The sequence below is a fragment of the Camellia sinensis genome, chromosome 2 (genome assembly GCF_055761805.1).
Source record: "Camellia sinensis isolate YWXY chromosome 2, ASM5576180v1, whole genome shotgun sequence".
In the NCBI taxonomy this organism is placed as follows: Eukaryota; Viridiplantae; Streptophyta; class Magnoliopsida; order Ericales; family Theaceae; genus Camellia; species Camellia sinensis.
Window position 1 is genome coordinate 28,456,561 of NC_138962.1, and position 22,128 is coordinate 28,478,688.

General features: G+C 37.9%; 1 protein-coding gene across 8 annotated transcripts; it reads right to left on the minus strand.

Moving 5' to 3' along the window:
• Positions 1–1,150: 1,150 nt before the first annotated feature.
• LOC114301312 (extra-large guanine nucleotide-binding protein 1) lies at positions 1,151–22,113 on the minus strand. 8 transcript variants are annotated; one of them, XM_028246273.2, is made up of 13 exons: positions 20,739–22,113; positions 20,486–20,623; positions 20,281–20,391; positions 20,010–20,195; positions 18,934–19,108; positions 16,633–16,874; positions 10,723–10,886; positions 9,103–9,673; positions 4,322–4,357; positions 3,834–4,214; positions 3,617–3,733; positions 3,470–3,544; positions 1,151–2,400 (listed from the first exon to the last, which is right to left on the minus strand). In XM_028246273.2, the coding sequence occupies exons 1-12, from the start codon at positions 21,336–21,338 to the stop codon at positions 3,506–3,508; spliced, it is 2,760 nt and encodes a 919-aa protein (XP_028102074.2). In that variant the 5' UTR covers positions 21,339–22,113; the 3' UTR covers positions 1,151–2,400; positions 3,470–3,505. The 8 variants fall into 8 exon arrangements, with proteins under 8 accessions (XP_028102074.2, XP_028102077.2, XP_082760974.1 ...); XM_082904848.1 differs by having other exon boundaries at positions 2,084–3,544; positions 20,739–21,685; positions 21,803–22,110; XM_028246274.2 differs by lacking the exon at positions 1,151–2,400 and adding an exon at positions 2,447–2,701.
• Positions 22,114–22,128: the final 15 nt, after the last annotated feature.

Consider the following 22,128-nt stretch of genomic DNA (forward strand, 5'->3'; position numbering starts at 1 on the left):
GCCTCTCCCTCTCTTTCTCTCCTTCTCTTTCTCTTTCTCTCAGACTGAGGAAGAAGAAGAAAAAAAAAAAAAAAAAAAAAAATCAAAACCCAAAACGACGTCGTTTTGGGTTTTGAGCCAAATTCGAGCCACTAATTTCGGGCCCTCAAGCATTATTCTTTTTTTTTTTAAAGACATCTAAAAATATCTTGATATTTTAGCCCAACAGGGTCCTACTTTTGTATCAATACTGGGAGAAGTACAGTTATAGGACATATTTGATTCGTTAAAGTATGAGATTGAAATTATTAATACGTAGATTCAATTATTTTATATTTGTTTTAATATTTTGATTTAAAATTATTAATTTAATGAATAATTAATTCAATAAATTTGTAACATTATTAGTAATGAAATAGAGGTAAGATTATTAATCTAATAGATAATTTATCTTATTAATTCAATTAGATAGTGAATACCATACTAATTTGATAAGATTATTAATACTTCACTATTAGTCTTGTAAATCAAACATAACCATAGAGTATTATTTCACACTGTTTATTAAGGGATAAGTGTTTTATTGTCTCCTAAAAAGAGACGGAAAAGTTAGAGTCTCACTAACTCAATCAATAAGAACCAAGTTAGAACACCACATCAACTTGTCCTAAGAACAAATAACAATTTTCCCAATACTAGATGATATCAAATATCTTGAATTTCTTAGGTGGAATTAATGGTTAGAAAAGAAGAAAAAAAAAACTTGGAAATGGGGTTAAGCAATTTTTTTATAATAAAAATGGAGTTCTAGTGTCCAATTTATATTATTGTTTTTTTTTAAGATTTTGTCATGACACTTTAAAATGAGACTCGTAGATCTATAATAGAATCGAGGGGTAAAATTATCGACCATTCCCCTCATCTTAACATTAAAAAAAAATAATCAATGAGGTATTATATGAACTTTACTTTTGCCTTGATTATCATTTAAGATGTTGAGAATAATTTATATATTTCATTATTACTTTAAATCTTTATTATCACATAATGGGTTCTTTGAATAAAATTAAAAGAATAGGCTATCTGAAGATATAAGTATACATATACATTTTATTTTTGTAACTCAAAAGTTTAATTCACGCTAGTTTATTTTCTACCCAAAAACCCAAAAAATCAAATATCAAACTCATTACATAGAAATTTCACACATATTACACATTTTTTTACATGCATAGTATTAGATCACAGAAATGGTGACAACAAATTATCACCAAGTCAATGAGGAAGATTCACAAAGGAAAGAAAACATGACAAACTAGTTTTTTTTCAAGGGCTGAAGCATTCAACAAGCATAGAAACTGAAGCCTCAGAGTAAGTCAACAAGGGCAAATTGAGTTTGGGCATGACACTAGCCAAATTAATTGAGCTCTTTTCATGTGCTTGAGCCATTTGGCTCGACTCAGGAGTGGTTGGGCTCGAACCAGCTTCAAAAATCGTTCGATCCTTCTTGTTGCGTAGCTTGGCAAGCTCACTAGTCCACTTATCCACCAGCCCAGGCATGGCCACTTTCAATATCAAATGACAAAAGACAGATAGATCTAAAAGGAGAAAGGGGAGAGAAAAAAAGATCTTGAGGTGCTTTTCTTAGTATTTGATATTTTGAGATATGGTCATTGCATTCCTATACTTATATATGTGTGCATATGAAGATTGAGGTCGGTTCACTCAAGAAGTTGTAAAACAGCTGCTACTTTAGGTAGTATTGTGGATATACAAAACAAACCATGTGCTGTAAATTGTATGACTCTGTCATTTGATAAGGTTGTCAATATCTTGTCTTAAAAAATTAAATAAATAAACTATTTCTTATTATAATTTTATTTTGTTAAAAAGTACCTATCATAATTACATATCCTATGTTCTACACCTAGTCACTATTTTGTGAATCAGCTCTCATAACTACTGGAGAAAACCATCCACCCACATAGAACCTTCTTTCCCCTTTTTTCAATTCCCAAATTTCATGGCCAATTCTTGCTTGCACCAGATTTAACATATGGTCAATTATGAAAAGCACATCAAACACATCATGCGAGTCGAACAATTCAAAGACCAAAAAATAAAATAAAATAAAAGTTCGTTTGATTTCATGTTCACGAAGCCTTATCCAAATTAACATTACAAAAGAAGACAGCATGACAACAAAAACCCACTTATCCAAATTAGACCTATGACCAAGAACAGAGCATAAAATCCACGACCCACCTCATAAAACAAAATAAAATCTCTGCTTTTTGCAACATATAAAGGAAATGGAAGGCTATACCATCATGAGAAGGCTGGCAAGAGATCCCTGTGCAACCAAAAGGGTCTCCACCACCACTGCCTCCACAATTCTCCACCAAATTGTACCCAAGCACACTGTAAAAATATAGTTAGAGAGAGAGAGAGAGAGAGAGAGACAATATAATAATCTGCAATAATCCGAGCCTCAGACAAAGTTCATCTAAGAAAAAGCATCAAAAATAATATCAGCTAAATGTCTCAAAGTGGTACGTTTCTTGTAGCACGTCATATTGCATATAGTTCACAACTTTGCCTCTAATATCATGCTCCTCTCAGGTACAAATGACATAAACAAAATTGTTCAAGAAGAAACGATATGAAACAGCAGTAGGAAAAGATCAATGATTCACATCCATGAAATATCTCCACCCAAACCCTACAGTTAAATAATCTGTTTTAGCATTATATATATCAAATTTCAGCATTAATATCATATTTTCATAGTTTTGGAATAAAAACTCCAACTACTAGATAGGATTGTGCAAAATACTGTCCAATCTGTACCGATACATCCGCTAACTGCAGATTAAACTTTGAACTTTATAATCCGTCTTTGAAACCGCTCCACTTCATTAAAGTTAATACATATTTTGTTAACCTCTAATGAAATATCAAAATAAAAATGAGTGTGAGAGAGATTTAAAATGTTAAATTTGTTACAAATTAATAGTCATATATATGAAAAATTAGTTTGTGTTATACCAAACCAAATCTTAAGTCCCATCAAATGGGGTCGGCTATATGAATGCTTCTTCTCCACGCGGCCCTATCAAAGACTATTTCATTAGTCAAATTAAGTAGATCCAAAATTAGTTTGTATTATATATATGAGAAATATTATACAAATTAATATATTATGCAAACGTATGATAGTTGTTTAAGAAGATTCTTCAATCAACTAGCAAATTGAAACCGCCTAAAACCGCGATTTAGTTATTTGCCAATCCGCCATTCACGGTTTGGTTTATAGTTTTACTTTCAAACCGCCCGAACCGCATCGCGCATACCCCTGCTACTAGGCATAAATTAATTTTTAACATCCACTTTCACGTTTCAGCAGCCCATATTCATTGAATCATGCAAGAACAACTTTTGAATTCAAATAGATAAGCAACAACCAATAGATGAATCTGCTATAACAAACCTGAGAAAATCTGGACCCAAGAGTTTGTCCCATCTACTACTTTTTCTTCTGCTTCCTCCTCTTTGATAATTGAATCTGCATTTAACAAGAACAAGTAACATGAATGAAATTTCATATTGCAAATTGCATAATTAACTGTTTACGCACTTCTTGAGATGAAAGATGGCGACTAAACGATGAAGTGGACGCATGGGATTGTTGTTGTGAATGTGGTACTGGCTCACTCCATGTTGCAGTACGATGAGTGCTAGATGCACGAGGAACCTATCATTTCAATATAATATGTATGAACATTAAAATAAAAATAAAAAGAGAAAGAAAGAAAGATACAATGTATGAAAGCACTAATAAAAAAAATTATTACATGCCGATTATGTAGTGAATCTAAGGGTGTAGCAGCTGGTGCAACAGGCCCACTCATAGCTTGCAGCTGATACTCCAAATGCTCCACCCGTGTTTGCTGAGCTTGAATTACTGTTTGCTGAGATTGAATTGTGTCCTGCATCTCTGTACGCATAGCACCCATCATCTCCTTCATTTGCATCTCTAATTGTACTCTATATTGGTTAAATTGCTCTTGGAGTTGCATCTGGATTATTTGAGTCTGTTCCTGTGACTGCCTATATCCACCTCCAATGACGTCTGTCAGAGAAGAACTCAACCCATATGTTCGGACATGACCAGGTCTCTTAGGGCCCGGAACTTGTGTCTCCTCGTCTGTGACATTGGATTGCATTGAGAGCTCCTTCATTTGTGTCAGCAATTTTTAATCAGTTAATTAGCCATCAATAAAATTTATATTAACAAAACTCTACTACAGAAAGAATGTCTACAAAACTTAAAACTACATACCATAACTTCAGCAACTCTATCATTACTTGGCATTGTCTATACAAAAAACACAAATGTAAAAGTGAATATGACATGAAATGTTGCAATTACAAATGTTTGCTATGGTTTGTCTGATTTTTTAACTACTATGGTCTAGTAGTCTACAAATTTTTCTAAGAGAATTAGATACAAAATGTACTTAGCACGAAGTAATTATTTAATTGTATATGTGATGCACATATATAACTATATAATATAATATAATATATTCCGTGTCTAGATAATATAAAAAATCAAAAAATGATTATTTGCAGTGTGACCAAATAGTGTCTGTGTCCCATTTTTTTTAGAATTTGTCGCGTTGACGGGTCCGTGTCTATGCTTCATAAGGAATGACTACCAAGTAGCCCGGTCTAATGGTCCGTCCAACTTGGTTACCCCAATGGAGCCCTGGACTGACCTGCTGGGCGTGGGCCAAGCTGGGCATGTAGATTGGGCCCCAAGGACTATCTTGGGGGGTCGGGCATATGTTAATTGTGTATATAGCAAGCACAAAGGAAAAAACAAATTCTCAACCAATCTATGGTTACTGTGAGGAAATATAAGCAAAAAAACATAGAAACATTCTCACAGCTCCAAAATCAATCAGAAGAACATTGGCAGACACCTTAATATGGGTTGCATCAAAGAATTCTCTATGAAGGTAATAGAAGTAATGAACTTGAACATTGTGTATATGTAGCTCTTATACAAAACTCAAATATGTTATGGCAGATAAACCATCCTTACATCTCTTAAAAGAGCTCTACATTTCTTCTTTCTTTCAAAATCTAAAACACAGTTTCAACCCCAAAGGGTTGGCCTGGTGGCAAAACCTTAGGCTTTGGAGGTGTACCCCCTCCAAGATTCAAGGATCGAAACTTCTTAGGTGCTAACAATTCTTTGGGTCATCGGATTCGGGAAAAACTCTAGAATTAACCATGGTGCACTTATGGGAAACTGTGCACCCCTAGGAATTAGTCAGACTTTGATCCGGACACCCCGTACCAATCAAAAAAGAAAAAATCTAAAACATAGCTTCTAATTTTCTTTTCCCTTTGTTTTTGTAATGTACATAAAAGAATGGAAACAATTATTTAGCTTATCAATCAATGAGGTAAAGGCCATGTATATATAATATATTCATGACCCAATTTAGGAAACAATATACACAAGGTAAGATTCCTACAATCAAAATAATTCCTATTCTAATTTCCATATTCAAACATAATATTTTGATTTCTATATTCAATACTCCCCCTCAAGTTAGTGTGAAGATATTCAACAAACACAGCTTGTCAATGGAAGACTAGAGCAAAGTTGGTCCCATAGATATTGTGAATATATCTGCCTACTGCTGAGAAGAAGAGACAAAAGACGAACGTACAATGTCAGTCCGAACCTTTTCTCGAATGAAATGTATGTCAACCTTGATATGCTCGGTACACTCATGAAGCACAGAATCAGAGGATAACAAAATGGCAGATTTGTTATCACAAAATAAAGAGAAAGGAACAGTCTCCTCAAAATCCAACTCTGCCAGAATAGAACGAATCCAAAGAATCTCACATGTCCTATGTGCCATAGCCTGATACTTAGCCTCTGCAAAAAACTTAGAAACCACCGCCTACTTCTTACTTTTCCATGAGATAAGATGATCACCGTAGAAAGTACGAAAGCCAGAAGTGGAACGCCGATCAATCTTAGATCCTGCATCGTCTACATTGGTGAAACAAGAGAGCCCAGATTGGAGACGAGCGGTAAAGAACAATCCCAAGCCAGGAGAAGGTGCTCTTTACGAGGTGCATGCATGAACTGACTCACAACACTAACTGCAAATGTCAAGTCAAGTATAGTATTGGTCAACTAAATGAGGCGTCTAATAAGACGCTAATCTATGAAGCACCGGTACTCCTAAAATGTTGCCGTACACGTACCGGGTACGTACCTGGTACGGGTACGCGTACCGGTACGGCTGCACGCGTACCGGGTACGGCCAAAAGGGGTCTGGTACGTCTGGTACATTTGGGTACGGCATGGGTGCGGAGGGGGTACGCCATGGGTACGTTCCGGGGCAAAAAATACTCAAAAACTACATGTATACATACATAGAGAGAGAGAGAGAGATAACCTCGTGCTTTAAATATACCATAAACACATCTATAGAAGGAATCGAGAGAGAGACAGAGGAGATGGAAGAGATCGAACCTGATAGTGTAGAGAGGCGTCGCCTTTGTGTGCTAGGGCAATGAAGGATTCTAGGGTTTTCTCTTCGATCGATCGATCGATCGATCGATCAATCGTCTCTCTCTTTGACCGATCTTCTGCTCACTGTTGATCGATCGTCTTCGTCTCTCTCCTTTCTCTCTCTCTCCGTCTCTCGATCGCCTCTGTTCTCTTGTTCTCTCTCTTCGTCTCTCGATCGCCTTTGCTCTCTCGCCTCTGCGTCTGCTCCTCTTCGTCTTTGACCCCTCAGATATATAATATAATATATATAATATAAGATATATTATAATATAATTGGTTATACATATAATATATAAATAATATAATATATATAATATAAGATATATAATATAATTGGTGATACATACAATATATAATAATATAATAAATTTTTATATATAATGTAATTGATCATGTATAATATATAATATAATTGATCATATATAATATATATAATAAATTTTATAAATTATAATTTTTATCATATATAATAAAAATATATATATTTATTGGCGTACCGCAGCCGTACCCGTATCATACTTTTTTGAATTTTGACGTATCGACGTACCCGCACTCGTACCCGTACCGTACTCGTACCCGTACCCGTACCTGTGCTTCATAGACGCTAATACAGGCCTGGGTCATCTAGCAACTCACTATACTCTGATGTGAGTTTGACATTAGGATCCATAAGAGTGGAAGTAGGTTTACACCCTAGCATACCAGTATCCTGAAGCAAGTCAAGGGTGCACTTTCTTTGAGACAAGGAGATCCCCTCCCTTGAGCGAACCACCTCAATTCCCAGAATATATTTGAGACATCCCAAATCCTTAATATCAAAAGTTTCGCCCAAGTCCTCCTTTACTTGACTAATACCGACAAAGTCATCACCTATGAGAATAATATCATCCACATAAACTAACAAGACTATAAATTGACCTGCAAAATTCTAGCGAATAAAACAAGTGTAATCAGAGTGGCATTGAACAAAGCCTATAGATATAATAACAAAACTGAAGCAACCAAACCATGCTCGTGGAGACTGTTTCAGACCATACAAGGATTTGCGTAACCAGCACACTTTTCCCAAATACTCCCCCTCAGCCCGAAAACCCAATGGAGGAGCCATGTAAATCGTCTCAAGAAGATCTCCATGGAGGAATGCATTCGTGACATCAAGCTTATGAAGAGGCCAAGAATGAGATGTTGTAAGGGAGATAAGGAGACGTACAGAAGTAAGCTTAGCGACAAGGACAAAAGTGGCACCAAAATCCTTGCTAGGAATCTGTGTGAAACCTTTAGTCACCTAGCGGGCTTTGTAACGGTCAACTAAGCCATTAGTGAGATACTTTATAATGAACACCCATTTGCAACCAACTGTGCTTTCCCCAGGAGGTAAAGGTACAAGATCCCAAGTGTAATTCTGTTCTAAAGCCGCCATCTCAGTTTGCATAGCCACTACTCATTTGGGATTCTAAAAGACACAGAATGAGAAATAGACTCCAACTTAAGCTTGCCAAGAAAGGAACGGTAAGAAGGGGAAATCTTGTCATAGAAAAGATACTGGGAAATATGATGATTAGTACTACTCAAATAACTCAAACAATTCAGAGGATGTCGATCCCGATGTGGGTTACGACGAGGAGGTGGAGGAAGAGCCAAAGGAGAAGAGTTGCCTGATCCAGAGATCGGAGAGGTGGCAAAGGGGGCTGAGTGCGTAGGCGATGGGAGTATGCAATAGGGGAGGAGGCAAAGGTTGAGAAAGAGGAAGGGGGCAACCTCATTCTCAACCTCGTCCAAAATGGTCACCGGGCGAACAGTGGAACTAACAAGAGGAGAAACCTGCAAAGAAGGGTAGTACCAAAGAAAATAAGATCATCACAAAACGTAACATTCAAAGTGTGGTGAAAGTGACGAGACACAGGGTCTTAACACCTATACACTTTGGAGATGGAAGAGTACCCTAAGAAGATACAACTAATAGATTTGTCATCTAACTTTGTGCGAGTGGGACTCCGATTTTGAACAAAATAGGTACACCCAAAGACACGAGGTAAAAGTAGAAACAGAGTGGTGATGGGCATAAGGGTATGAAATGGAAGGAGTCCATGCAACACGACCAGAGGTCCTATTAATGAGATAAACAACAATAAGGATAGCCATATGCCAATAAGACTTGGGAACACCTATATCGCAAGAAGACACTGGACAATAGACATAATATGGCGATTTTTGTGTTCAGCAACACCATTTTATTCAGGGGTCCAAGGACAAGTAAGTTGTTGAAGAATACCAGTTTGATTAAGATGGGAATGAAATGCATTAGAAATATATTCCCCACCATTATTAGAACGGATAGTCCTAACAACTGAACTCCGAAAGTGTCAACTAAACTCCGAAAAATAAAAACAAACCATTTTTTTTTTTTGTGCAAAATCAGTTTCCATGAAATTTTTTGGTGTAAAATATTTTACGTCGAAACAAACAAAGTCTTAGTTGCCATTTTTTTGGAGGGGAATCTACAAAGAGATACTTGCCTCAATGCTACTAGAAGACCGATCATATGTAGTAAGGCTGGGTTTCTCCTCATTCCACTTCAGAATCTCCCTCGCATATCTAAGAGTTTCATCAACACTATCTGGCTCCAATCCAGTAACCAATGAAACGTACAACTTGCGTCCTCCAGTGAGGGAATTGAAAAGTCTTTTATATTTCACCGCGATATAGTGGAAAGCACATTGAGCCAATGAAGAGTTATTATAGTTATTACTGGTGTTGCTGTTGTGATGAATGCTGATCACCGGGTTGAAGTCATGAAACCATTCGCATTGAGAGAGAGGAACCTGTTCGATCTTCTCCTCAAACACGTCGAACTCGCTGAGTATCAGAATGAAATCCTTCTGATGAAAGTTTGGATGAGTGACTATGTTTTCAAAGAGCTTCTTGCTTACTAGCATTTTGTTTGTGGAAACTCCGTTATCATCATCCGAGAATTGATTGTAATCAGGCAAGGCAACACAGTACAGGATGAGGTCAATGTCTTCAAACATCTCCAACCATTTGCAATTTTCTTCAAGATTGCTTGCATGAAACCTAATGAGTTGGTACCTGCAGTAGAAAGTCACAAACAGTTGAGCTTTAAGAAGCATGGACACTTTCATGGAGAAGGCATGTTGTGTCGGATACCCACGTGACCATGTCGGTATGTCCATGTTGTGTTGCATGTTTGTGCTACTTAACTGAGGATACATTGTCGACAACTAGGGTTAGGAAGACATACATTTTAAACCATTTGTCATGGATACAAATGGGAGGAGAGGATTATATCAATTGCCTACTAAGTTCAGCCAAGGACTGAACTGAACTCAGTAACGTGGATTTGGTAGAAGTTAACATCCCAAATTTTCTATTTCAGAAAATCATAAATGAAGTTGTTCAAGGTCAGTGATGATAAAATTTTGCTAAACTCAGCCCCAATCCTGAAGCTAGAGAATTTGTTGTCTACATTTTTTTTTTTAATAGAAAAATTACAAAAAATAAATAAATAAATACTTTATCCCCAGTTTCAAATCAAACCCTAACTTTTTAATTATTTCAAGTTAACCCTAAACTTTAAAAATTATATCAATTCTAACCATCAGTTTGTATCCATTAGTTATAACTAATGAAGAAGGGGTAATTCAGTTTTAGACAAGTTAACCACTTTTTTTTACCTTTCATTACTATCGACAGCCATTTTCCACTCTTACCATCGTCCGTCACACCCCCCCCCCCTCTCCCCAATCCACCTTCATTTTCCCCCTCCATAGCTACTCCTCCCCTTCCTTAGCTCACTACCACCCTTCTCCTTCCTTCCCAGTCCATAGCCATTATTGCTGTCCAACACCACCGACAAAAAGCAGTTAAATTGTCTAAATTGCCCTTGTTTCGTTAGTTATAAATAACAAATGGTTAGAACTGACTGACACCATTTTAAAAATTGAGGGTTTAAATTGAAACAATTAAAAAGTTGGGGTTTGATTTGTTAATGGAGTCGAAGTCCTTTTTCTTTTCTTTTTTTAACTTTTCCATTTTTTTTTAGATAGGATCCCTTTTTTTTTTCTTCTAATAAATAACAAATCTATAGTTAGCTGATACATGAATTGATTAATAATAACCTCTGCAACAGATCATTCTGATCAGCAGGGTCCATGAAGCTATCTTGTGTTGACTTGGGAAATGAAAACTCCATGCAAACCAGGCCATTGGATGAAGTGCTACCCTCAGCATACAAGATATCCATATCAGAGGGCTCATAGTCTGTCCTCGAAATCTCAACAGCCTTCATAGAACAGAATTAACTCATAAATTTAGATGCTAACCAGCAAGAATGTATATCAAACTTCAAATCACATTTCATTTTACATGTACTAACAATTTTGGAGAGCCAAAATCCTTAAGGTTAAAAGTACAATTTAAATTTAATACATACCTTAAATTTAAATTTTAAGTACAATTTAATATATCGCTGACCAAAATATATGTATATATAGTTCGATTATCCACTTTTCTTCATTCTAAGCTCCAAAGACTTAATAGAACAGAGCAAAAATGCTAAATTTTTAGCTCTCATTGGTATCAATGCTTCCTCGATTAGGGATCACGAGATCAACTGTTTAAATCCTGGTTTGCAGGTGGGAAACCAGCCCACAGATAACGTTAAAAGCTTTTATATCCCCTACTACTCCAACCCCAAAAAGTCACCCTCCATTTTTTTTCTAACCTTATTTGGAAGTTGGAACTGTGAATTATGTAGTTTATATTATTCATTAAGGATAGTTTAGTACTTTAGATTATTAGGGATTATTAGGGTTTCATTTCATTCTATTGCTTATATATTTTGTAATTCTTTTGATTAATCAAAAAAACACAAGTTTTGTCATCTGTTATCATGGTATCAGAGCAAGGTTACAAACAGTAGCATACCTCACAGGTCATCATTGACCATCGCAACTCTGTCTCTCATCGCACATCGCAGAGCTCTCTCCTTCAATCGCAAGGCCATCGCAGCTCTGTCTCTCTCTTCGCAAGGTCATCGAAGCAGCTCTTCTCGCAGCTCTGCCTCTCTCTTCGCAAGGTCGTCATCGAAACAGCTCGTCTCACTTGCTGGTTTTGGTTCTGGTTCAATCGAAACCCTAGGAAGCTTCCATCGCTGGTCCCTGGTTCATTCGGAGACCTAGGTTGGGTATCTCGCTAATCTTCTCTCTATTTTGACCTAGCTCTCGTAAACGGTGAACCTCCATCACTGCTCTCTGGTTTATAGGTTGCCGTGGTTATGAGAAGAGTGCATTGCTACTCTTGACAGGTCATTCATCTCTCTCTCTCTCTCTTCTCTGCTGCCTTTCACTCTGTTTTGAATGCACTGTAGTTTGGATATACAATATGGCTGATGATAAATTGCAAGCTATTACTACTAAATTAGATGGTACCAATTATTCTTATTGGTCTCATGTGATGAAAAATTTTATAATGGGTAAAGGTATGTGGAATTATGTTATTGGTATGACTATTAGACCTGTGGAATCTCAAGAAACTGAGGCCGATGTTGCTAAATGGGATAAGGAAAATGCACAAATTCTTACTTGGTTTCATAATTCAGTTCAAACTACCATTGATATGAATTTTTCCAAGTATTCTACTTCTAAGCAAGTTTGGGACTATTTGAAGACTATGTACCTTGAGTCTAACTTTGCAAAGCAGTATGAACTTGAGATGTCTATTCGCAGTGCTAGTCAGAAAGATAAGTCCATTCAGGAGTTCTACAATGAGATGACTACTTATTGGGATCAGTTTGCTTTGATGGAACCGTCCGATTTGCAGTTACTTGACAGTTATATCAAGTATCGGGAGAAACAACATCTTGTTCAATTTCTCATGGCCCTTCGTGATCAATTTGAGCCACTTCGGGGAGCTATTCTTCATCGGTCTCCCTTGCCTTCTGTGGATGGTGCTGTCCGTGAGCTTATTGCAGAAGAAACTCGGTTTAAGGTGGCTCATGGTACTCTTGCTTCCCAGTCAGTTTTTGCCACTCCTCCGCTTTTGCCCACCCCATCTTCTCATTTATTTCAAGTTACTGGTAAGCCCAAGCCTCGGGTTTCCATGGATGAGTGCAGCTTCTGTCATCAGAAAGGCCATTGGAAACATGCATGTCCTAAACTTTTGCAGCCCAAGGGTCGTTCATCTGGTTCACCATTCGCTAAGCCAACATTTTCAGGATCTCGCTCATCTGCCGCCTTTTCTGCACCAGTTTCTGAGAATGATCCATCTTCTAATATGCAGTCTATGTTTAAGCAGTTCAAGTCTTTCATGGTGGCCAATCCAAATCTTTCGTCCCAAGCCTCCGCTATGACTACCACTCGGTTCGGTTTGTATGGTTCATCCTCTTCAGGTAATATCCATACTTCGTGGATCTTTGATTCTGGTTGTTCACATCATATGACCCCTGTTGCATCTCTCCTTCTTCTTCTATCACTATTGCTACTGCTAATGGTTCTTCTATGCCTGTACACTCTGTTGGTTCTATTTCCTGTTCCCATTTGTCTCTTTCTCCTGTATTTTATGTGCCTCACCTCTCACTCAGTCTTATTTCTATTAGTCAATTATCTGATTCCGGTTTTGATGTTGTTTTCTCTTCTTCTCATTGTGTTGTACAGGACCGGGTATCCAAGTGGCAGATTGGGATCGGGCGTAGAATTGGAGAACTATATATCTTGGAGAGCTTGCATGTTCCTCTAGAAGTGTCTTCTACTGCATTGTCTTCTTTTTGTTTAAACAATAAGTCATCTCTGTTTTATATTTGGCATTCTAGGTTAGGTCATCTGTCGAGAGATCGGCTGAGGATGTTAGTTAGGTCTGGACATTTAGGCAATTTTCCCATTAGTGATATTTCTGAGTGTCATGGTTGTAAACTGGCTAAAATGTCTGCTCTTCCTTTTAATAAAAGTAGTTCTATTTCATCTTCTCCTTTTCAATTGGTCCATACTGATGTTTGGGGTCCTTCCCCTATAGTTACCAAAGGTGGTTCGCAATATTATATAGCTTTTGTGGATGATTACAGTCGGTTTACTTGGGTTTATTTGATGACTCGAAAATCTGATTTTTACAAAATATATTCTAATTTTCACTCCATGATTCACACTCAATTTTTTACCACCATTAAAATTCTTCGTTCTGATTTGGGGGGTGAGTATTACTTGTCTGAGTTTGAGGAGTATTTAGCTACTCATGGAACTATTCATCAGTCTTCGTGTTCTGACACTCCTGCACAAAATGGTCGAGCTGAGCGCAAACATCGCCATCTCCTTGATACAGCTCGCTCTTTGTTGCTCTCATCTTTTGTCCCTTCTGTTTTCTGGAGAGAAGCTATGCTCACTGCTGCATATCTTCTCAATCGGATGCCTACTCCTCTTCTCTAAGGCTCATCTCCGTATGAGCGTCTTTTTGGTGTTACTCCCAATTATTCTCTTTTTCGTATTTTTGGTTCTGCATGCTTTGTGCTCCTTCCTAAACGGGCGCGCTCCAAGCTTAGTTCTCGTTGTGTCCTATGCGTCTTTTTAGGGTATGACATTAATCAGAAAGGTTATCGGTGCTATGATCCTGCCACCAAAAAGCTATATGTGTCTAGGCATGTCACTTTTTTAGAAAAACTACCCCACTATACTATACCTTCCACCCCTGTTCCTATTACTAAGGATGAATTGGTTCGTGTTGATCCATTTCCTCCTAATGTTTCTCCTGATGAGTTTGTTTCTGACCTTGAGGTCTCTACTTTGCCTCTTACTAGCACTTCTAATACCTCTCCAGCTACCTCATCTCCAGCTCCCGCTTCTCCTGCTCCTCTTATTGTTTATCAACGCCGCAAAGCACTTCCGAGCTCACCTGTCTCTAGCTCTACTGTCCCTCCAGCTGTTTCTTTGGATCCCGCTCCTTCTGCACATCGCTTCCCAAAGCGAGATCGTCATCCTCCGAACTGGTATGGTTTTGGTAATACATGTTTTTCCATTTCCTATCAGTCTTTTCTTTTTTGTCTTCATACATATTTTGAGCCCAGGTCTTACAAGGAAGCTTGTCATGATCCCAATTGGATTGCTGCCATGAATGATGAGTTAACTGCTTTGGCTAACACTCAGACTTGGGATTTGGTTCCATTACCTGCTGACAAGAATGTGTAGGCTGTAAATGGGTCTATAAGGTCAAAACCCTTTCTGATGGGTCTTTGGAACGGTACAAAGCTCGTCTCGTTGCCCAAGGCTTTTCTCAGGAGTATGGAATTGATTACAATGAGACTTTTGCCCCCGTTGCCAAGATGACTACTGTTCGTACTCTTATCTCTGTTGCTGCTGCCCATCATTGGCCCCTGTTTCAACTAGATGTCAAAAATGCTTTTCTGAATGGGCATCTTGCTGAAGAAGTGTATATGCGCCCTCCACCGGGTCTCTCTCACCCTCCTGGTGTTGTTTGTCGTCTTCGCCGTACTCTATATGGTCTCAAGCAATCTCCTCGTGCTTGGTATGAGCGATTTCACTCTGTTTCCCTTCAGCTTGGTTTTCGCCCTAGTCATCATGATTGCGCTCTCTTTGTTCGACGCATTTCTGTTGTGCTTGTTCTCCTTCTCTTATATGTGGATGATATGATCATCACTGGCTCTGATTATAGTACTATTGAGGAGGTTAAGCATCAGTTGTTTCAGGAGTTCGAGATGAAGGATTTGGGGTTTCTTCGGTATTTTCTTGGTATTGAGGTTGCTACTTCTCCTACTGGTTATCTTCTCTCTCAGACTAAATATGCCCGTGATATTCTTTCTCGTGCCAATCTCACTGATGAGAAAATTGTTGACACTCCTCTTGAGTTGCATGCTAAGTTTTCTGCTTCTGATGGCGTTCCTCTTCAGGATCCCACTTTGTATCGCGAGTTGGTTGGGTGCCTTGTTTATCTCACCGTTACTCGTCCGGATATCTCCTATGCTATGCACATTCTCAGTCAGTTTGTTTCTGCTCCTCGTTCCACACACTGGGCTGCCTTACTTCGTACTTTGCGCTACCTTCGTGGCACTTTGTTGCAATGTTTGTTGTTATCTGCCTTTTCGGACTTGACTCTTCGTGCCTATGCTGACGCTGATTGGGCAGGTGACATCTCTGATCGCAAATCCACTTATGGTCTTTGTGTTTTCCTTGGCGATTCCCTCATATCCTGGAAGAGTAAGAAACAATCTGTTGTTGCTCGTTCCACCGCTGAGGCTGAGTATCGTGCCATGGCTTATGCTACTTCCGAGATCGTTTGGCTTCGCTGGCTTCTTTTTGATATGGGTGTCTCTCTTTCTGATCCGACTCAGTTGTATTGTGATAATCAGAGTGCTGTCCAGATTGCCCATAATTCAGTCTTTCATGAGCGGACAAAGCATGTTGAAATAGATTGTCACTTTGTCAGACAGCATCTTCAGGCTGGCACTATTACTCTCCCTTTTGTTCCCTCATCTCTTCAGTTGGCCGATTTTTTTACGAAGACTCATACTGTTGCTCGTTTTCGTTTTCTTCTTGGCAAACTTTCGATACTTTCTACGCTCGCATCCTCAGTTTGAGGGGAGGTGTGAATTATGTAGTTTATATTATTCATTAAGGATAGTTTAGTACTTTAGATTATTAGGGATTATTAGGGTTTCGTTTCATTCTATTGCTTATATATTTTGTAATTCTTTTGATTAATCAAAAAAACACAAGTTTTGTCATCTGTTATCAGGAACCATTAAATTGATCTGGCGTGCTATCATAGTATATCATGTTGGGAAGGGTGGGCGTTGACCAAGTACAGCCCCCTATCCGAAGGTCTATAATTGCACAAAGTGGCTGCCCTCGGACTTGAAGCTACTGTTTCACACTTAAAATGGACAAAAAGCTAAATTATTTATTGAAAGAGAAACTTCTAATTAGAAAACAAAACAAAACAAAAAAAATAAATAAAAGAAACATAACCTGTCCAAGAAATTAAAGTAGCCAAAACCAGTTAAGAACCATTAGAGAGCATGATCTCACCCGATCTAAGAAATAATGGGCGACCTTGGGCAGCACACATATTTCATTCCTCCGATTGTATGTGGCTTGTAAAGCTCCGTCCTTCCACAACTCCTCAACAACCGGTGCATATGCATGTGAAGCAGCTGGAAAAATGACTTCCAAATTGCCTGATATCATCTCTTGGAGAAGCCAATCAGAGAATGCTTTCAATCTTGGATTGATGGAATAGATATTTTTTTCGTCAATCTGACCACCACTCCCTGTTGTTAATAACTAAACTTTCAGAGTCTACTCAATTATTTAAAAACATATAAATAAAAAGAAAAGAAAAGAATCCTAATTTCAAGATATTTGAGTTGGATGCAACATTTTGTTAGCTTGATGATAATTTGAAATTTAACAATGAACTTAATTACCAAACAGATGTGTCTAACCTTGAATAAAAGGAAATTGTGGAAACCAAGTATCAAAAGGTTTTATGACAATATGTAATTATAACAAAGGAGGCCAAAGCTATTTATGTAACTAGTTGTTTGCAAGCGTTTTTGTAAAATGTCTGTCGACAGGTGCACAAATCAGACTGTGACATGTGGCAACAAAGTCATAGTCAGGGTGCATATTAATCAGAGGATTATGTGGCAAGGACATGGTAGTGACATGTGCAATACAGCAAGAGCATGTCATGGGCTAAGATTGTGGAGCAATTGCAAGCTTTATTGGAGATCATGAGCTAATTTCTAGGAGATGCTGATGTTACTAGGAATTTTCTCTGTCAGTCATGCTCAATAGTCGAAGGAAAATTGGGTGATGATGTGGCTGGAGATTTAAAAGTAAAGCTGGGACAAAGATAAAGAGTTTAAAGAAGCAAAGGAGTTTGCAAGTAGTTATGGATTTTAGTAAATTGGTCTCCTCTGTCGAAGGTAGTGCTAGAGATCATGGGAAACATGTGGCAAGTCTGTGTGAAGTGCTGGAGAAAGATGAAGAAGCAGTTGCAGCAATTAGGGAAAGATTGGCCGGCAAATTTCAAGGAAGGTGGGATCATGTGCCAGAGTTTCAAGGGAAAGTATAAAAGCTGAAAGTTTGCAGGGAGAAAGGACATCAACAACACTTAGCTTTTATACTTAGAAGTAGTTTTTGCAAATTAGGAGTAGTTTCTTCTGTAATTCATAGTTTGTAACTTGGTGAACTTTAGTAGTTTCATCTTAAATTACTTTTTGTTTATTTCTTTTCCCTTGTCAATTGTAATTTGTTCCAAAGAAGTCCTTATACTTTCAAGGCAATTTCAATCAAATACACAGTCGCTTGATTTGTTTGTTCAATTGTTTGTGTGAATTATTGTTTAATTCCTGTCGATTGAGAATAAACATAATTTTTACTAACACGTATATTCTTCCAAAATCTAATTCACCAGCACAGTAAGCATCACAAAATAATAATAATAATAATAATGGTCAACGGCAGGGGTGTAAATTTGGCCCGGCGCCCACTCAGGCCGGGGCATGGGCCTCGTAGGCTCCCGCCAAAATTCGGGCCGGACCGAGCCACAGGCCGGGAAATTAGGCCCAAACCCAGGGCTATTAGGGCCTTGGGAGGGCCGGCGGGCTTGGGCCGGGCCTGAACAATTTTTTTTTATTTTTTTCTCCAAAATTTTATTTTTTTTCCACCAAAAATGACACTGGGCCTCTGGCCAGACTTTGAGTGGCCCTTGAGCGGGCCGATGAGCCGGACCCACAGGCCATGGTCCCAGGCTTACCCCGGGCTGCAGGCCATTTTTACACTCCTAGTCAACAGATTCTATAACATATTTATTAGTAGTAAAAACATATATAGAAGCAATGCACCCACGGAGAATCTGTTGACTCTATGATAGGCTAGTCAAAAGTAAAATGAACATGAAGTTCAAGCTTTTGTTATTCACAAGAGTTAATAATATTCATCACAGATATTTTGCTGCCCTATCTTTTGTTGGATGGATATTTGGATCACCAGACATGCCACTATGAGAATCTTAATATATCCACTCGAATGAGCTTTAAGCACAAGAATACCAAAAGAACTCAACTCTGCCAGTGAATAAACTGTTTTACGCCCTTTAAGGTTGGGCATGATTATTGAAAGAACTTTTGCAATGAATGATCTTTATAAGGTCTCTGGATTATTACCCTTTCAAAAAGAAAGGGAAAAAAGATACAATCTTGAAAACCTTTTTCACGCATCTACAAACTCTTTACCAAATTTATCAACTATTAGATGGAGAAATGGTAATATTGTATATAAGCTGAATAGAAAAGAGAACTGTAAAATAAACTCTCCTCATACCTGAAGGACCAGGTTTATCAATGCTTTTTTTCCTCATTTCAGTTAAACATTCTTCCTCAAATCGTTCACGTGCCTCAAGAAGTATTACAAGATAACCATACAAACTGCTCTGGATCATGGGTTTAATATTTTGACGCTCATCTTCAGAGAAACAGACATTATATACCATCCTGGCCTGAAAAGCACACAAATTAGTCAGTCACCAAATTTATCCAATTGAACCAAAAAATACTACCTCACTTGATAGTGGGTAAAGAAACTTTGAGCAATAAATAGGCAAAATAATTACTATATATACAAATTTTGCATGTGTATATATGTATGCCTATAAAGGTTGGTATCATGAAATGCTATTTCAAGTCCACTTCAATACCATCATGTTTAATGGATCATAATGTAGAACAGTGTCAAAAACTTAAAATGAATACACTAACAATTACAGTCATTTCTCTTTGGAATGTCTACTAATTTTAGCAATCAATTTCTGAAATTGTTGTCTGTCTCATATCATAATCTCCCTTCAATTAGACGCCATAGAAGTGCCATGCAAGAAGTTAGGAAATTGGGATCTATCAATAAATTGTATGGATATATGACATATAAAGTTTTGAACACTATGAAACAAACATTATTACTTTTTTCCCTTGGAAGAAAATTGAAATAACCAAATGATATCATTTATGTTGTTCTATAGGTGCTTAATTATCGTTCATTTGTTCTTTTCTAGAGTTAAGTTTCTTGTAAGATCTTATGCTCCTGCAAATGCAAAGGTCAGATGAAGCATAGAAAATACATAACCAAATTGAAAATTGAAATAACCAAATGACAGAGAATCATTTATGTGGTTCTACGGGTGCTTAATTATCATACATTTACACTTTTCTAGAGTTAAGTTTCTGGTAAGATCTTGTGCCCCTGCAGATGCAGATGCAGATGCAAAGACCAGAGGAAGCATAGAAAATACCTATAGTATTGTGCAAAACAAAGCCGTTGAGCTCTATGATATTGACTATAGCTATAGTTACTGTGAATGAATGAAAAACAAGTAGAAGATGAAAGCTAAATTCTTCCAATACCTGTTTGAATATAGTACTTGTCCCCGATTTATCATAACCAACTAGAAGAAATTTGTTTAGTGTTTTCTGTGCAAGGTAATTCGGTACAACTCCATTGCCAAGATTGACAACTTCTTTCCCAGAAGAATTCGCATGCTCAGGAGGAATTGGCAAAGACAAGAGGGCACAAACTAGCTTGGTTCCAGTCTGGAAAGAAGGTAATTGAATATCCGACAATTAAGATAAATTACAAAAAAAAAACACACGAACGGACAACCACACTCATACACACCTTGTCCCATAATTTTGTTCTCCCCGTCACATTATTCTGTCCCTCTTCCTGGTAGGAACCATCTTTACTTAACCATAAGTGAAGGTTTCCTTCACACAAGATTCCAGAAAACTGCAAGATTCAGTAGATACGAGTTTGATTACATCATTACATACTTTCCAAAACCCGTAATTCAACAGAAGTAAATCATATTCAGCACTCAAACCTTCAGCATCCGGAGCTCTGCTTTTGTAATTTCCCGATTGTTTATCAATATATTTGTGTTTCCATTGCTAGCATTTCGCTTAATAGAATCTCCAACTTCCAGTTGAGCGCTAATAATCTGGCAGGGCTTCTGTCCTTCCTATTTGATTGAGCTAAAAACATTAATTTTATCATGGCATAACATAATTATACATATACATTATATATATATATATATATATATATTTAGAGAGAGAGAGAGAGAGGAGTCTCACCTTTCCCCAAAATCCAGATATCTTATCATACCAATACATTCCTGGTTTGAGCTTTTTTGGTGGGTTCGGACAGGTTTGCAACCGAACCAACTCTTCATGACAAAGAGGCTTACCATTCACATATACAACCTCAGATGGTAGCTGATTTGCTTCACATGATATCTCAGCTCGCATAATCTGTTTCACATTCAAATCAGTGAGCAATTGCTTAAGCCCCCAGGAACATTTTCCCAGGGTACCCCGCCTTGACTCATGAACGGGAGAACTAACACAAGTAATACATTTTCTTCCCTCAGGCATTGATCCCATTGCCCTGAGCACACAATTACTGCAATATCTAGCACCGCAAACAATGCAGACTACCTTCTCAGTGAAACAACTTCCCTTGAGGCATCGATGACATAAACCTTTCTTGACATAAACAATTTGTGGCTCATCCTGATAAGTCCCCTCGTGAACTATTATATCACTTGATTCAGGATCAAAGGAAGTCATGGCTGACATCATATTGACATTGCAGGGAGATTCATCACTGCAATCCTCCCCTTTGCCACAAGAAATCTCAGAGACCAAATTTATTGATTTACATGAAATTACCATGATCCCCCAAGAACCAAACTGTGCCTGAACCAACAAATTCACCCAAATCGGATGCCGAATTCGGGGGCACAGCAGCTTTAGAGCCCAATTTCAACTCCTATGACAATTTATTGCTTGAAGAATACTCATCATTGAAGCTGTGGAGACAACCAAAGCAGCTGGGATTTGATCAAAATTGACAGGAACTGCCTAGTCATGTTGCTAGTCATTCAATTCAAAGACCCTAACAACCCTAGTTTCACAAACCCATGAAGCACAACACTCAAAATGAGCAACAACACTCTTTCTTAGCTCAAAACAAAGCAAATGAGAGGCTTCATCAACTGTTTCGTCCCCAAAGCCTAGACCTAATCGTTGAGAAACCCAAGAGAGCAGTGAAATGGAAATGGAATTTGGTGAATGATATAAAAATGCCATGAAAGTTGCAATTATTAATAAGAAGAATTGCATGGTCCTTGACTTACCAACAAAGACTGAGACTTGAGAGAAGACAGTAACGACCACGCCAGACATCAAAGTTCTTTTTTCTTTTTCCCTTTTTTGGTGGAAAATTTCCAGGAGAGTGATGGGAGACAGAGAGAAAATGCAAAGAAAACTCGGCTAAAGTGGAAGTACTTTCCGTAAGAGGAATGACAGCAGGAATTGCACACTGACATCCTAAGGTTTTCTCTTGATCAATGCGTTTTCTTGGTGGAAATTTTCTAGGAAAGTGATGGGAAATAGAAAATGCAGTGAAAATAAGACTCCCTTTGTAATCGCTAGTTCCTATCTCATCTTTTAACAAAATCAA

Coding starts and splice junctions, on each gene's coding strand:
- LOC114301312 (XM_028246273.2), bottom strand. CDS start 21,338: ATGGTAATTTCATGTAAATCAATAAATTTGGTCTCTGAGATTTCTTGT. Junction 19,109..20,009: donor CAAGTACTATATTCAAACAG/GTATTGGAAGAA, acceptor TGTGCTTTTCAG/GCCAGGATGGTATATAATGT. Junction 9,674..10,722: donor CAGAATGATCTGTTGCAGAG/GTTATTATTAAT, acceptor TTTCTACTGCAG/GTACCAACTCATTAGGTTTC.